Below are 15,030 nucleotides of genomic sequence, written 5' to 3'. Positions count from 1 at the left end.
GATTTTCTATCGAAAAATTGTCAAAGTTAAAATTTAGTTAGCTAAATTGCGGGTAGCAAACACATGTACATGCATATAGGTATCCAGATAGTTTGGGAACAAACATTCATATTACTACCGACACATATATGGTACTTTTAAAAAATGCGGGTTTTGGGATGCGTACTACTCGAACTCTACCCATTAACATCCTTAATCTCGTCTTTCATCACAATTTCATTCATTTCCTCATTCTTTTCTTTTACTATTGTCACTTTACATATTATATCTTTTATTTCTCTCTTCTCTTTATATATCACTCTTAGTGTAAGTGGAAATATAGTATGAGCACCTTAATTAGCAGTAATTTCACCATGACAGTTTCATGTGGAGTTTCAGCGAGAGCAACGGTGCTCATTCCTCTAACAAAACTAGAGAAGGCAGAGCTCCCAAGCAAATTACTACGTTGGACATATAACACATGAATCCCTTAAATTTTATCTTCTTTTCATAGTACCTAACCTTCTGATGATACGCAAAACTCATTAAAGGCTCCACATTCTAGACACTTCACAAGTCATAATTTCGTTCACTCGCAATCTTTAATAGCCTCCAACTGTCCTCTGCCCTTTTCCAAGTATAAGACACCCCTTTTGCATGCCGTCCACCTCAACACACACAAGAGAGAAAACACTAACAGAGAGAGTGAGTGTGAGAGAGAGATGAGAAACTGGAGTGCATTGCTTGTGTTGGTTTCACTAGCTATAGTGCATGCAAGTGCACGTGAGGTTCCAAAGGGGGGTGGTGGTGGCCATGATGAGCAAACACTGGGCATGCATGCAGCAGCAAGTGCACCGCATGGGGTTGGTGACAAGAAGAACTTTGTGTTTGGTGGTGTTGGTGGCTTTGCTGCTGGCGGTTTTGGTGGGAAGTATGGCGGAATTGGTGGTGGCATTGGCAAGTACGGTGGTATTGGTGGATTTGGTGGCGGCGTTGGCAAGTTTGGTGGAATAGGTGGAGGGATTGGCGGAGGTATTGGCAAGTATGGTGGGATCGGCGGTGCTGCGGGAATCGGTGGCTACCATGGTATTGTTGGTGGAGCTGGTGGAATCGGTGGCTTCCATGGTATTGGTGGCGCAGCTGGAACAGGTGGCGTTCGTGGTGGTGGCTTCCATGGCGTTGGTGGGGGAGCTGGCATTGGTGGCTTCCATGGTGTTGGTGGAGCCGGAAAAGGTGGAGGGTTAGGTGGTGTTGGAGGTTTAGGTGGTGGTGTGGGAGGCGTAGGTGGCGCCGGTGGCGGTGTAGGAGGCTTAGGTGGGAATGGTGGTGGTAATGGGGGTTTGGGTGGCCCTGGTCGTGGTATTGGAGGTTTGGGTGGACCTGGTGGTGGCATTGGAGGTTTAGGTGGCCCTGGTGGTGGTATTGGTGGTTTGGGTGGCCCTGGTGGTGGTGTGGGAGGCTTAGGTGGGAATGGAGGTGGTGCTGGTGGTGGTGCTGGAGGCGGTGCTGGGGGTGGTGGTGCTGGTGGAGGGGGAGGTAATTCGGGTTGTGGTGGTGGTCTTGCAGGTGGGGTTGGTACTGGTGCTGGTATCTTTAACCACTATAATGATCCTTGAGTAGTACATGCATCATTTTGGTTCTTTGCATGCAAGTTAGTTCTTGTTGAGTTGTAAGGCTATGCAGCCAATATTGCTTTAAATTAGATAATTTTTAGCATTTCATTTGCAAGCTAGTCATGTTATTTCCTATTTTCCAGTTTCATGTTTGTTATAGCTTGTCTTGCTTAATTTACAGTTTAGGTTTCTGGACATATATGTATGGGCATGCAATTCACCATTGTTGTTGTTGCTTGCTAGTTGTACTCCACCTCTTGTAGTGCTACCTGCATATTGCATGTTAATTTATCATCTTATAAATTTGTACCTGTGTTTTCATAGTGGAAGTTTAATTGAGACAGGCATAATTAATTAATTGGTGATGTCCTTTTAATTGTTAAACATATATTAGTACAAAACTTTAACATGTAGTACACACCATAAAATTGTCGATATTCATTTCAAGTTCTCCAATGATATATGATAACATTTGTATAATTTTTTAAGATTCAACAGTTAAGTTTTTAACAAATGTCATTCACTTTTAGCTTTAAAATCCACTTGTCAATGTCATTATTGGAATAAAGAACTTGCTTGAAAACACATATACAAGGAACCAGCTCAATCTATAATGCATGTGCACTTCATTCTTCGGCAAGCTTGCAAATAGAATTTTTTAAAATTTGCCCTTCAATTAATTGCCATAAAGAAACAACAGTCCCTCTCAAAAAGTTTTTTTTTTTTATCAGCAAAGAAAAGATGTATTAATATAGGAGTACTAGGTGTACTCCAAACCAGTTACAACGGGTCAAAAACATGGAAAAAAAAGAAACAAAGACATATTCACAAGTTACCTCTAAATAGACAACTACAGTACCTAATTCCACTCACTGAGAGCCTAATGACAAATCCTAATACTGCTTCTGATATCACAACCAGCAGGGCGGAAAAAACAGCAGCATAAAACCAGAATTTTGTGACTCAAAAAACAGCAAAACAATTCCACACTTGCTCCTTCATATGACAGCAAAGAGGCACACACATAATCAAAACCACAGCCCTCAATCCAAGTCTGAGATCACAGGTTCTCCAAGCACAATCTCGGTTGTGAGATCCAGTCATAAATTGAATAATTGAAGTTCTTGTTTCTCACCCTTATCCAATTCCAAGCTCTCAATTGAGCTAACTCTATAACAACTGCTGCATCCTTGTGATCTTTCTTAAACACAATTTTGTTCCTATGTAACCATAATGACCATGCTATTGCTAGCCAAACTGTCTTCATCAGACCCTGCTGTTTTAGTGTGCGGAATCATTGCCAAACTGCAAGAAATGCACTGAAACACAATCTGGAAGTGCAGTCAGAACTCCTAGCCATCGGTGACATAAGGACCACACTTGGTGAGAAAAAGTGCACACGAGGAGGAGGTGGATTAGGGATTCTTCCGTCTCCTGACAAAAGGCACAGGAGGTATTCTCCCCATTTGTAATAATCCCCCTTCTTTGCAAGTTTACTTTTGTTTGCACCCGACCCCAAAAACTCGCCACCCGAAAGCTAGCACGTTGGAAGGTGCTGCCCCTTTCCATAATTCAAGGAACACCGGAATCGGTTCCTCTAACTCTAAGTCTTGCATCACTTCAAAAGCAGATTTTACTGTGTATGAGCCCTCCTCAGCCGCCTTCCATATCCATTTATCAATTCGTCCTTCAACTAGAGTGACTTGATGTAAGAAGGAGAGAAATTCCTGCATGATTTCCTCCTCTCTAGGCAAGATTGTTCTACGCCATTGGTAGTAGGAAGATGACAAAGAACCAAGGAAAAGTCTCTTCATGACCAAAAGATTAGGAGCGCTCAATTACCCTTATATTCCAAATGAAGATAATATTTGCAAAAGTGCAAAGTATAAATCATCAAGATTTTTTTTTTAAAGTTTAAAAAAATAATTATATATATATAGATAAGAAATGTTGAGAAATAATCTTCTCAACATGAGTACAATACCTACAAAGATAAATTTATATAGAAAAAATCTCCCAAAGAACCTTCACGCACAAGAGCGTGCTATAAATCATCAAGATATATTCATAGTTAATATCGTTTAGGTTTGATTTAGGGTTTTTAATATTTCAAACTAAAAATGATACATATATATATATATATATACATATATATATATATATATATACATATATATATATATATAAGAGGAAAGGGGAATTTAAAATTCGTTCATTGAGGTCATTTCAATTTATTTGAATCTAGTTAGTAAAAATATCATGTTTAATTGTCAAGAATTTTAGTATTTTACAATTCCTTCTTAAAAAATACAAAAAAGAAAAAAAATGCAAACAGTGTATTTCAGGATATATAAATCATTAAGGGCCTTAGCAATGAGAGAGAAAGTTAGAGAGAGAGAGAGAGAGTGGCATTAGGGATTCCAAAGGGTTGACCGATGGAAGTTGGGTGCAAGTGAAAGGAAGAAGGAGGCTAGATGGCAGACTCACACCGTTTTACTTCTCACACTTCCCTGAGGAGGCTAGAGAATCTGATATGTGGAGTATTTTTCAAAAGTATGGGAGGGTGTGGGAAGTCTTCATTCCAGAGAAGAGGGATAAAACAGGTCATAGGTTTGGTTTTGTAAGGTTTCTTGACGTTCAGGATTCAAGGGCCTTAGAACAACAACTAGATACTATCCTAGTTGGAAACATGAAGCTCCATGCTAATCTCCCTAAGTTTTCTAGGATTGTGCCTCGTAAAAATGATGCACGGAAGAGTGACGCTAGTCGATCAGAGCAATGGTCGGGCCCAACGGCAAGGGCAAGCAATAAGAGTCAAGGAGACCCCCTGCGGAAGGTTGCAAAAGGAGAAAAGACAGGCGGGGTAGCTCCATACAAACAGGCTTTGCTTTCTATATCTCAGCGGGAGCCTCCCGCTAGGGATGGACCTCTGATTCGCCAAAACTGGATACCAAAGACAGCCCGGACAACACCTCATGTTCTCTCGTTTAAGGTTGATGGCACGGTGGAGGCATGGCTTGACAGAAGTTTCGTGGGAAGACTGAAATCCGTTGCCAATTTGCACACCCTTTAGGAGACGTTCATTATCCATGGATTTAATTCTATTGAGCTGAGATACATGGGAGATAACCTTGTCCTCTTGACTGGGGAGGAGAACGTGGATGTTGAAGATGTGCTACGGGCGGCCGGAGATTGGGTTGATGACTTATTTGATGAAATCCAGCCTTGGACTCCTCTTCAGGTTCCCTCAGGCATGGTGGTTTGGGTAAGATGTGAATGGATTCCTTTGAATCTATGGAAGTGGGAGTGCTTTGAGAAGATAGTTCATAGATTCGGTACACTGGTTGCAGTAGATGAAAGCACTTCTGGGCTCGCAAGGGTTGATGTTGCTAGGCTTAAAATAAGAACTTCCTGTCCAGATCCTATTTTTAACTGCAGCAGAATCAAGTTGAACGACTGCCCCTATGATATTAGGATTTCAGAAGAATTTGTATCATTGGAGGAAATAAAGTGGTTCAAGGATCTTATGATTGAATCTGATACTGAAAGTGAGTCTCCTGGCCAATCCTTCATCGGAGAAGATGGTGTATCGTCGGAAAATGATGTTGATGATGATCCAGGGGAAGGGGTGCGCCGGACCGCCAACACCCTTGCAGCGGAGGGGGAGTTGTTTCGACTTTCCGAGCATTCTCCGAACGATGTGGGAAATCGTGACATTGAAAGCAATCATAATGAAATAATTGATGCTAATCATGAGAAAACGGCGCACTTGATTGATGGCACACAGTCTGATGGAGACTCTTCCCCACGTGGGCAGACACGTGACTGCTCTCTTGGGAATTTTGACTTTACGGCTTCTAGTAATGGAGAGACTTTAGAGGATAATACTTGCCCTGCTGGATTTCTTTTGGGTTCAGAACTTAACTTAGAATGTGATGAAAGTCAAATTGGGCCAAGTACAAATAGTGGCCCAATTCGACCTGAAGAGCAAGTTACTTATCAAGTGGGCCAAGTTAACCATATGGGGTGTGGGACGGGTCTTGATATTAGACCTGTTTCAGATGGGGATCATGATAATATTATTCATTCTTCAGGGGCACCTGATTTAGATGGGGAGAATGATGATCTTGATAATTCTTCAGGGGTGGGAATCGCTCACTCTGAGCCTGTGTGCCACCCACTGCACGCTGTTGATCCCATCCCTCAGTTGCAATCTCCAATTCAAGAAAATACGCGACTTGGGTGTACTAAGGTTGCGCTGGTGCATGTCTCAAACTTGGAGACAAATTCACAGGGGGAGGCGAGTGGAAGTAGTATCTCGATGGGCTCAGGAAACACTTCAAAATCAGCGGCAGTCAGGAGGAAGGTACGCCAACAATTTCATTCACTATGCTCCTCCATCTCTGATTCTGGGATCCAAAATCGTAATAGAGTGTTATGGCTCAAAAACTTGGAGGAGGAGGCTAGGAGGTTCTGGGATATGGGAAAAGATTGGGGAGTCTCCTACTCAGGGGATGTGGAAGCAGTTATTAGCAGGCTGGTTGAAATGGAAAAAAGGGACATTGCAGGAAGCACCAATGGGGCGTGTTCAGCTCTAGGAGGGTTCAATAGTGGTAATCAATGAAAGTACTAAGTCTAAATTCGAGGGGTCTGGGGAGTAGGGTGAAGTGGAGTGTTATTAGGAGACTTATTTCCCAGGAGCATGTGGAACTTGTGTGCTTACAAGAAACTAAATTTGAAGCAGTTGATAACAGACTTTGTGCCTCTTTATAGGGCGATTCGGATTGTGAATGGGCCTTTTCTCCTTCTGTTGGCAGCAGTGGTGGCTTACTTTGCATATGGAAAGCAGGTATGTTTTCCCTGCAGGAAACGGTACTGGGAACAGGTTTCCTAGGATTGAGAGGTTCTTGGGTAAACTCTGATGAAGATTGCATTTTTGTCAATGTTTATGCTCCTTGTGATCACGCTAGGAAAATTAGCATTTGGATGGACCTTGTTGATTGGAAGAGTAGAATGCAAACTCAATTGTAGTGTGTTCTGGGGGACTTCAATTCAGTGCGCGCAACCCATGAGCGCTTGGGTATCTCGGCAGACAATTCTCAAAATAGACGGGATAAGGATGGTTTCAACAATTTTATTGACGCCATGGAGTTAGAAGATATCCCTGTTATTGGTCGTAAATTTACATGGGTCAGGCCTAATGGCTCGGCCATGAGTAGGCTAGATAGGGTGCTGGTATCTGCTGAATGGATAGCTAAATGGCCTGCTTGTGTCCAACAGATATTAGACAGGGAAATCTCTGACCATTGTCTTGTATTGTTGAGGTGGTCTAGGCAGGATTGGGGCCCGAAACCATTCTGTGTTCTTAACTGCTGGCTTCAGGATAAAAGGTTAAAAGGTCTTGTTGAGAAGGAATGGTCGATCTTACAATTTCAAGGGGTGGGAGCTTTTGTCTTAAAAGAAAAATTGAAAGCACTTAGGCAAAAGTTAAGGACTTGGAATTGGGAGGAGTTTGGTGATCTGAATAGTAAACGCAGGGAGACAGTAGTGAACTTAAATGAGCTAGACAAGAAGGCGGAGGAGGGCCCTCTACCGCAAGCTGAGTTACATAAAAGGAGGGAACTTGGTGCTGATTATTGGAGGGTTGCGAAACTTCAGGAATCTTTGCTTTGTCAAAAGTCAAGAATTCAATGGCTGAGAGAGGGGGATTCCAACTCACGGTTCTTTCATGGCATGGTAAACTGGAAGAGGAAATCAAACGCTATTACTGGTCTAAATATTGATGGGTCTTGGCGTGAAGATCCGATTGTTGTGAAGAGAGAAGTGAAGTTGTTTTTTGACTCTAAATTTAAGGTTGAGAATTGGGAGACACCTAAGCTTGATGGAATTCAATTTAAATCCTTAAGTGATTCTGATAACTCTTTGTTGATTGCTGATTTTGATATGGAGGAAATCAAGGAGGCAGTTTGGGACTGTGAAGGTGATAAGAGCCCGGGGCCCGATGGATTCAATTTTAAATTTCTGAAATCTTTCTGGGAATTATTGAAATCTGATTTTAAGAAGGCTTTGGATGATTTCCACCGTACTGGATCTTGGCCCAAAGGTACCAATGCCTCTTTTATAGCTCTCATACCTAAGGTTGATTCCCCTCAGAACCTTAACGATTTCAGGCCAATTTCCCTTGTGGGATGTGTGTACAAGGTTGTTTCTAAAATTCTCATGATGAGGCTTAAAGAGGTGATGCATAAGCTCATTAGTGAGGAGCAGTTTGCTTTTGTGGGAGGAAGAAATATGCTCGATAGTACTGTGATCGCTAATGAGGCTATCCATGAAGCAAGGAGCAAGAAAATTCCGACAATGTTCTTCAAAGTAGACTATGAGAAAGCCTACGACTCTGTCAGATGGGATTTTCTGTTTTACATGTTAAGAAGGATGGGATTTGCAGAGAAATGGATTTCGTGGATCAAGGGTTGTCTCACTACCTCTTCCATTTCAGTTCTGGTTAATGGCAGCCCTACAGAGGAGTTCTTTATGCAAAAAGGTCTCTGACAGGGAGATCCGTTGGCGCCTTTCTTATTCCTTATTATAGCAGAGGGTCTTAATGGGTTGCTTAAAAGAGCGGTTGATTGTGGCCAGTTCAAGCCCCTTTCTGTGGGTGAAGCAAATCAGGTCAGTGTCTCTCTGTTACAATTCGCAGATGATACCTTGTTCATGGGGGAAGCATCCGTTCAGAACTCTCTTGTTATCAAATGCATTCTTCGATGTTTTGAGATGATTTCAGGTTTGAAAGTTAACTTTTTTAAAACTAAACTGGCTGGTGTTGCAGTGGAAGGCTCACAAATATCTCGTTTAGCTTCCCTATTAAACTGTAAAACTATGTCTATTCCCTTTGTCTACTTGGGAATTCCTGTGGGTGGAAATCAGCGGAGGATCTCTTTCTGGGAGCCTGTTATTGCGAAATTGAGGAAGAAATTGAGCAGCTGGAGGCAAAAGACCTTATCTTTTGGAAGGAAGATATGCTTGTTGAACAGTGTATTGTCCTCTATTCCGTTGTACTTTCTATCTTTATTTCGTATGCCAGAGGGTGTTAAGAGGACTTGTAAAAGCTTAATGCAGAAATTCTTGTGGGGTGGGGATGAAGCTTCCAAGAAGATTGTGTGGGTTGGTTGGGCTTCTATATGTAAATCTAAGGCGGAGGGTGGCTTGGGGGTGAAGGATTTGGGGAATTTTAATTTTGCATTACTAGGCAAGTGGCGTTGGCGTCTATTATCTGAAGGGGATAGCTTTTGGGCTAGAATAATCAAGGCAAAATATGAGGGAGGGGTTCATTCTCGTGCGTCTAGCTGGTGGAAAGATTTAAATTTTTGTTGTTATGGAACCTGTGAAGGAAAATGGTTTGACGATTCTTTGCGTAGACACATTGGTGATGGTGGTTCAACCTCTTTTTGGACTGATAGCTGGTTGGGGATTGTTCCCCTGGGCATTTCAGACAGGAGCCTTTTTAATTGTTCAGCTCAGAAAAATTGCAGGATAAATGAGGTAGGCAGTTGGCGTAATGGCACTTGGGTGTGGGAGTTGAAATGGGGATCGATTTTGAGGGACATGGAACAGAGGAAAGATGTGGACCTTATTAATTGTTTGAATCAGTTCTTTCCCTTCCAAGGTCAAACAGATCGCTGGAAATGGGTAGCTGATAGCACAAGTACTTACTCTGTTAAATCTGCATACGAAGTGATTCATGGGTCCATTGTGAATTCAGGTGGGGAAAATATGTTCAAGAATTTATGGGTTATTCCAGCTCCTTCAAATCATCTGGCCCTTGTGTGGAGGGTTCTCTTAGACCGTGTTCAAACAAGGGATAACTTGAGGAAGCGTCAAATCTTGCAGAATGCTGATGATATAGTATGCCCACTGTGTAATGTTGGAATAGAGACCTCGCCTCACCTATTTTTCACCTGTCTATTGTCTTGGAGAGTTTGGATGGAAGTATATAATTGGCTTGGTGTAACTACTGTGCTCCCTGAATTGGGTCAAGCTAACTTTCAGCAACATCCCCTTTTTGGTGGTAGTGTGCGTGCTAAGAAGGTCAGTCATGTGATCTGGGTTGCTGCGATCTGAAGCATTTGGGAAGCAAGGAATTCAGTGGTATTCAATGGTGGTTCCTTTGATAACAATCAGGTGCTGGAGATGATTCAACACAGGTCTTGGTCTTGGCTACGGGCAAAAACAAAAGGATTCAGTTACTCCTATTATGAATGGCTCTCAAATCCATTAATTTGTTTGGATTCACTGTAATTGTTGTCCGTGGTTTTTTGCTGGGAGTGCTAAAGTTTATTACACCTTTATGGTCTTGGTGTTTTCAAGTGAGGAAAGCTATTAGGAGCACTTTATCTCTACGCGGGTTATTTATATGGCAGGATATCTTATTAATATGTTTGTGAAAATATCCATAATGTTCAAATGAATTTTTGCACTAGTTCTAGAAGGGTCAAATCTGCCTTGGCGGCTAGCTTGAGGATGGGAGGCAGTTTTTCTGCTTTATGTGTGGATGCAAGAGTTGGGTTTGGGCTGGGTTATTAGTCTCCTTTGTAAGCTCCCTTGGAAATTCCTTTTGACTTCTTAAGATCGGTACTCTTTTTCCTTGCCAGGTTTTCCCAAGGGGGTTTTATCCTTACAAGGTTTTAATGAGGCTTGTCTTGTTTAGTCTATTTTTAAGGTGGCATTAGGTGGGGTAGTTTCTTCCTCCTTAGGTTTTTGGCTCTTGTTCTTTTTAGCTCCTGTTTGCTTTCTCCTTTCTTTCTTTTGTATTGGGTTGAAGTACCCCTTGTACTTCTATTCAATATATTTCTAATTGCCTATAAAAAAAATATATAAATCATTTTAAATTCCCTCCAAAGTTATATTATCCCATAAAAATACCTCATCCAAACACACTCTCAAAGTTTTAATTTCATTTAATTTTAAAAAATTTGAATTTCATTTATAAAACTTGCAAACATAGGTTAACACGGCATCTTAGGACGCATAAACAACCATTTATTGGTTATTAGAGGTGAGGCATGGTTGCACTCTCTCTCAAGTAGTGCATGCAAAAGTTTCACTATTTTTAATGTGAGAGATGCTAATACACACGACCAGAATTGACGCACAAAATGCACGATAAATAAAATTGTGATTTATTTTCCATTTTTTATTTAAAAAAATGAATTGTTGTTAAATCAATAGAGGTGTGCAAAGTCGTGCCTTGATGAGTCGTGTAAAATAGATGTGGTCTTTTAATCCAAGTTTTCTCTACTTTTAATGACCCAACCAAACATTGTAGTAATGTTTTTCAAAGGTGCTTTCTAAATGAAAAAAAAAACTACATTTTTCTAGATGAAACAAAATGTGAACGTAGGATCTTCTTCGTCCTCAAATGTTGATGGGGGAGATGTTCTTCAATGATTCACAATCCACATCTTCTTCAATCTGCGGCTCCTCACATTGCTACACGGAATCACTTTCATGAATAATGAGTGATTGCAACTAACATATCAATACCTTCATCTATTTCTGTCTGGTTCAATAAATTTGACGAGGTAGGGATGTAATATGAAATCCTACTTCTTATTGATGCTCAACGATCTTTTTCAGTATCTTTGCATCGCCAAACTTTCACGAATTCTACCTGAACTGAGTGTGCATCTGACTTTCATATACGTTTATTTTGTAATATATTACTGCGACTTAATTTGGCATATATTTTGGTACGTACAAGTCTAACTTAAATGTATATGGGGAAATTCTAATAAGCAGACGAATTAGGCTTCGAATAAGCACAAAGATATCTTTGTAACCACAAAGGGTGACACAAGTGGTGAATGTGTATTTCCTTAAGGGATTTCACCTAGGTTTCTGGCCCGGGTTCGATCCTCTCTGAGGTAAAAAATAAAAACCTTTGTGGCCAGGGACATCACTAACGTATCCCGAGCCAGATTAGTCATGTGTGACCCATTTCCCCGTGAAGACTGATGACCAAAGGAGAAAAAAAAACAAAGATATCTTTGTGTAACCGTGCACAAGGGCTTTCAGACCTACTCTGGAAGGTTTGTAGGTTTTTTTTCATTTTCTGATTAATAAATTAATTATATTTTTTCAATTTTCTCATTTTGAAAAAAAAAAAGAAAAACTTTTACCATCCCTTCATTCTAGAAACCTGACCTTCTTCCTCTTGAGAAACCCTAACACCTCCTCTCCCCAACCAAGCGCCGCCGCCGCTCCTCCTATTTCTCGCCGCCACCATCTCCTTTCTTCCCAATCCACACCACACAGCCATCTCCTCTCTTCCCTATTCACACCTCAGTCGTCCCTTCTCTTCTCAAATAGGCCCCAACCACGATTATCTCCTCTTCCCTCACCACTCTCCACTGCGTTGGGAGCATATTGGAGTTTAAACAATCCAGATCTGGTGAGGGTGAAGCAGATCGACCTATGCTCAGATTTGGGTTGTTCTACTGTTTTTCTGAAATTTTTCTCATATGGGTTTCTCATTTGTTCTGCTGTCTTTTCATCGCAAAGCAATTTGATGTTGTTCTCCTCCTCTTCAAAACCCGATCGCCGATTTCATCGCTGGGAAGAAGCGTGATGGTGTCGGATTTTTCGAATGAGAGGTGGTGGTGCAGAACATCTACACAGCCAATATTGCAGCAACAACAGTGGGTTGTGTTGGGTATCTACACGGTGCCAATTTTTCGAAGGGATGTTGGGTTTTTGTCTCTGTGGGGAGATTTAAACTCATTTTTCGAAGGGATGTTGGGTTTTTGTCTCTTGTTTCTGGGTTCTTTCTCCTAAATCTCTTTCTCTCAATGTCAATATTGCAGCAGCAAGCCAGCAACATAAGTTGAAACCCAGAAGCTTTTCACCTGTTCAACTACAAGGATGGACGGATGGTGAACGGTGGGAGAGGAGATCTGGTGGTGGTGGTGGTGGTTGTGGCAGAAGACATGGTGGTTGATGAGAGGCTGTGGTGGAGAGAAGGGGGAGAAAGAGAGGTGATGAAAAATACTATTTTTATTTTTCAGAAAATAAAAAGAAAATAATATTTTTTATTTTCAAAAAATAAAAAATACCGGGTACCGGTTCAACCCTTACTTGTGCACGGTTACACAAAGATTTCTTTGTGCTTATTAGATGCTATATGTGTGTAAAACTTATGCTAATGAACAATTTATATTTTTTTTTCGAATCTTTGTTTGCTATTTATTTGCTGTTGTAGCTTGAAATCTTTGGGTTTGTGTTTCCGCATCTGATATTTTTGAAGTGTTGCACATTTTTTTCTTATGTAAAAGTGTGGAAGCTATTTTAGTTACTTTGTACTATAATCTTGTCTAAAGGTAAGTGTTAAAAGTTGTTTTATCAATCTATAAACTCTGTGAGATGTGAATTTCGGTTAGTTTTTAAGTGCTTGATGGAGCTAACCTAATAAATATTGCAGACTACATTGGTCACCTTTGGCGGTCAGGTTTCACTATGATAAATTAGGGAAGACTTGAAATTAATATTGAACTAGATGTAAGCTCGTGCAATGTATGGGCATACGTTAATATATTTTATAATAGAAAAATATTTATTTTAAATTTATAAATGTTAATTTTGTTGCATTACAACTCTTAGTAGTAGAAAAAATTATTGTGAATAATCTTTTTCTAATATTTTATTATTTAAGGTGGTTATGTAAAGATCTTTTCCATCTCTATTCAAATACACTTCACATATATTAACAAATGTACATGAATTCAAACTCATCAAACTAAGCACATTAAAAAGAACATATTCTAATGAAGGGAAATACCATAATTGTCCTCAACTCACAAGAACTCCTCTATTCAGGAGTTCTCATGAAAGTTAAGGGATCTGGACAAAGCTGCAGGGTTAGCCCGCAACACTGAAGAGGCTTCTACATGGTTTATTTCATCACCCTTTGTTGATTGGAAGGCCTTAAACATGCCTCCACCACTGAGTGACTCATTCTTGATTTCTAGAGTTGCTCGGGTTCTTCATTTTGCAAAGAGTCCTTTTCACTCACATCATCACCCTCTTAGGGTGCTTTCCCAAAGTTGGAGAATTTGGACCATGGAACATTGCAATTCCCTGGCATGCTGCAGTTCTAAAATGCAGCAGGATAGAGAAATCCTGAGCAGGTGAGGGAACTGAAGTAGTGTTCCAAGTATAATAAGGCCAAGGAACACTAGGAATTCATGGAAGTTGAGGAATGAAACCATTGTTTTGGATGGAACTTTTGTTACTTTCTCCCATGGAACTTGAAACAGTAATAAAAGATGTTGCACTTGAGCAATCATCACCATTTTCCCCCCACTTTATTCAATATAAGCTTTTTTTTCTAATTTTTTTATATGTTGCATAGTGTGCGCATACACTCGTGGACCTTTTCAGTGCGTTTTTCTACCCGTAGAAGGGGACCTTAAATGCTCGGAACATGGAGGTCCAAGTACGCAAAGGAGGAGGCGGAGGGGCAATCTTCTTCTGGACCTGTACTGCCAACAAGAGAGTGGAAAACAGGTTAAACTCGTGTGCTACAATTGGAAACTAGCCAACTCTGCCTTTTGCCATCTGCATCAGTAAGCTGCTACCAAATTGGGGAAAGTGATGTAAAACTCATAACTAGTAGTATAGAACATATAAAACTACTACCCTATGCCATTTGGGATATGTCGTCGGCATCTTCGGTCCGGGAAATCTTCTGGCCGAAGAGCCTAATAGCAGGGTCTCTTACTTGCTGCATAACTTTGAACTTACAATTCCTGCAGATTTTGTGAGAGAAAGTGAGGAGTTTGCTGCGGATTTTGGTTGTCTGTGTTTGTTTGTTGTTGTTGTGTGCGTGTAAGAAGGTGAATGAATTGTGAGTGGAAGCAGGTCGAATAGGATTTTGATCCGGTTAACCCAAGAGTGGGGGTGCCACGTCAGATGGGGGTTTGGATTCTGAGCCACAAGTTCTTGTGGATGGCCTCAATTAGAAATAGATTTTCTGCTTTTTCTTTTCTTTTTGTGCAGCCCCAAGAACTTAGTAATTAATATATAATTTGTCTAAAATGACATTTATTTAAAGTTAAGTTATATTAAAGAAAGAGAATGATAGTTTTTTTTTTAAAGAGAAATATATTATTTATATAAGTAGATGTTGAGAAACTAACCCTCTCAACATGGGTACAGCTACCAAGACAACAAAATAAATCTGACATAAACCAATGATAATTATAGGTAAGTGACTAGGGAGAACTATGATAGGTGAAAATAAGCAGGAGTAGGTGATCGATATGATATTATGAGTTATAGATGAAAGAAAATGAGTTAAAAAGTCTTAGGTTTAGGTTTGTAAAATAAAAAAATTGAAATATATGTCAAAAGCTAAAAACACAAAATGAGTATGTTTTTTTCTAGC

The 15,030-nt window shown here is 40.5% G+C and overlaps 1 protein-coding gene and 1 pseudogene across 1 annotated transcript; one reads left to right on the top strand and one right to left on the bottom strand.

The window, feature by feature from the left end:
• The first annotated feature begins 701 nt into the window (after positions 1-701).
• Positions 702-1,595, top strand: LOC130722912 (glycine-rich cell wall structural protein-like). The gene has a single exon (XM_057573798.1). The coding sequence runs from the start codon at positions 702-704 to the stop codon at positions 1,593-1,595; it is 894 nt and encodes a 297-aa protein (XP_057429781.1).
• Positions 1,596-13,456: 11,861 nt separating this feature from the next.
• LOC130722903 (uncharacterized) lies at positions 13,457-13,922 on the bottom strand (annotated as a pseudogene).
• Positions 13,923-15,030: the final 1,108 nt, after the last annotated feature.

The sequence above is a fragment of the Lotus japonicus genome, chromosome 6 (genome assembly GCF_012489685.1).
Source record: "Lotus japonicus ecotype B-129 chromosome 6, LjGifu_v1.2".
NCBI lineage: Eukaryota > Viridiplantae > Streptophyta > Magnoliopsida > Fabales > Fabaceae > Lotus > Lotus japonicus.
Note: the sequence above shows the minus strand (reverse complement) of the source record. Positions and strands in the feature narration are given on the sequence as shown.

Excerpts from the sequence above, each read along its gene's own strand:
- LOC130722912 (XM_057573798.1), top strand. The coding sequence starts at position 702 with ATGAGAAACTGGAGTGCATTGCTTGTGTTGGTTTCACTAGCTATAGTG.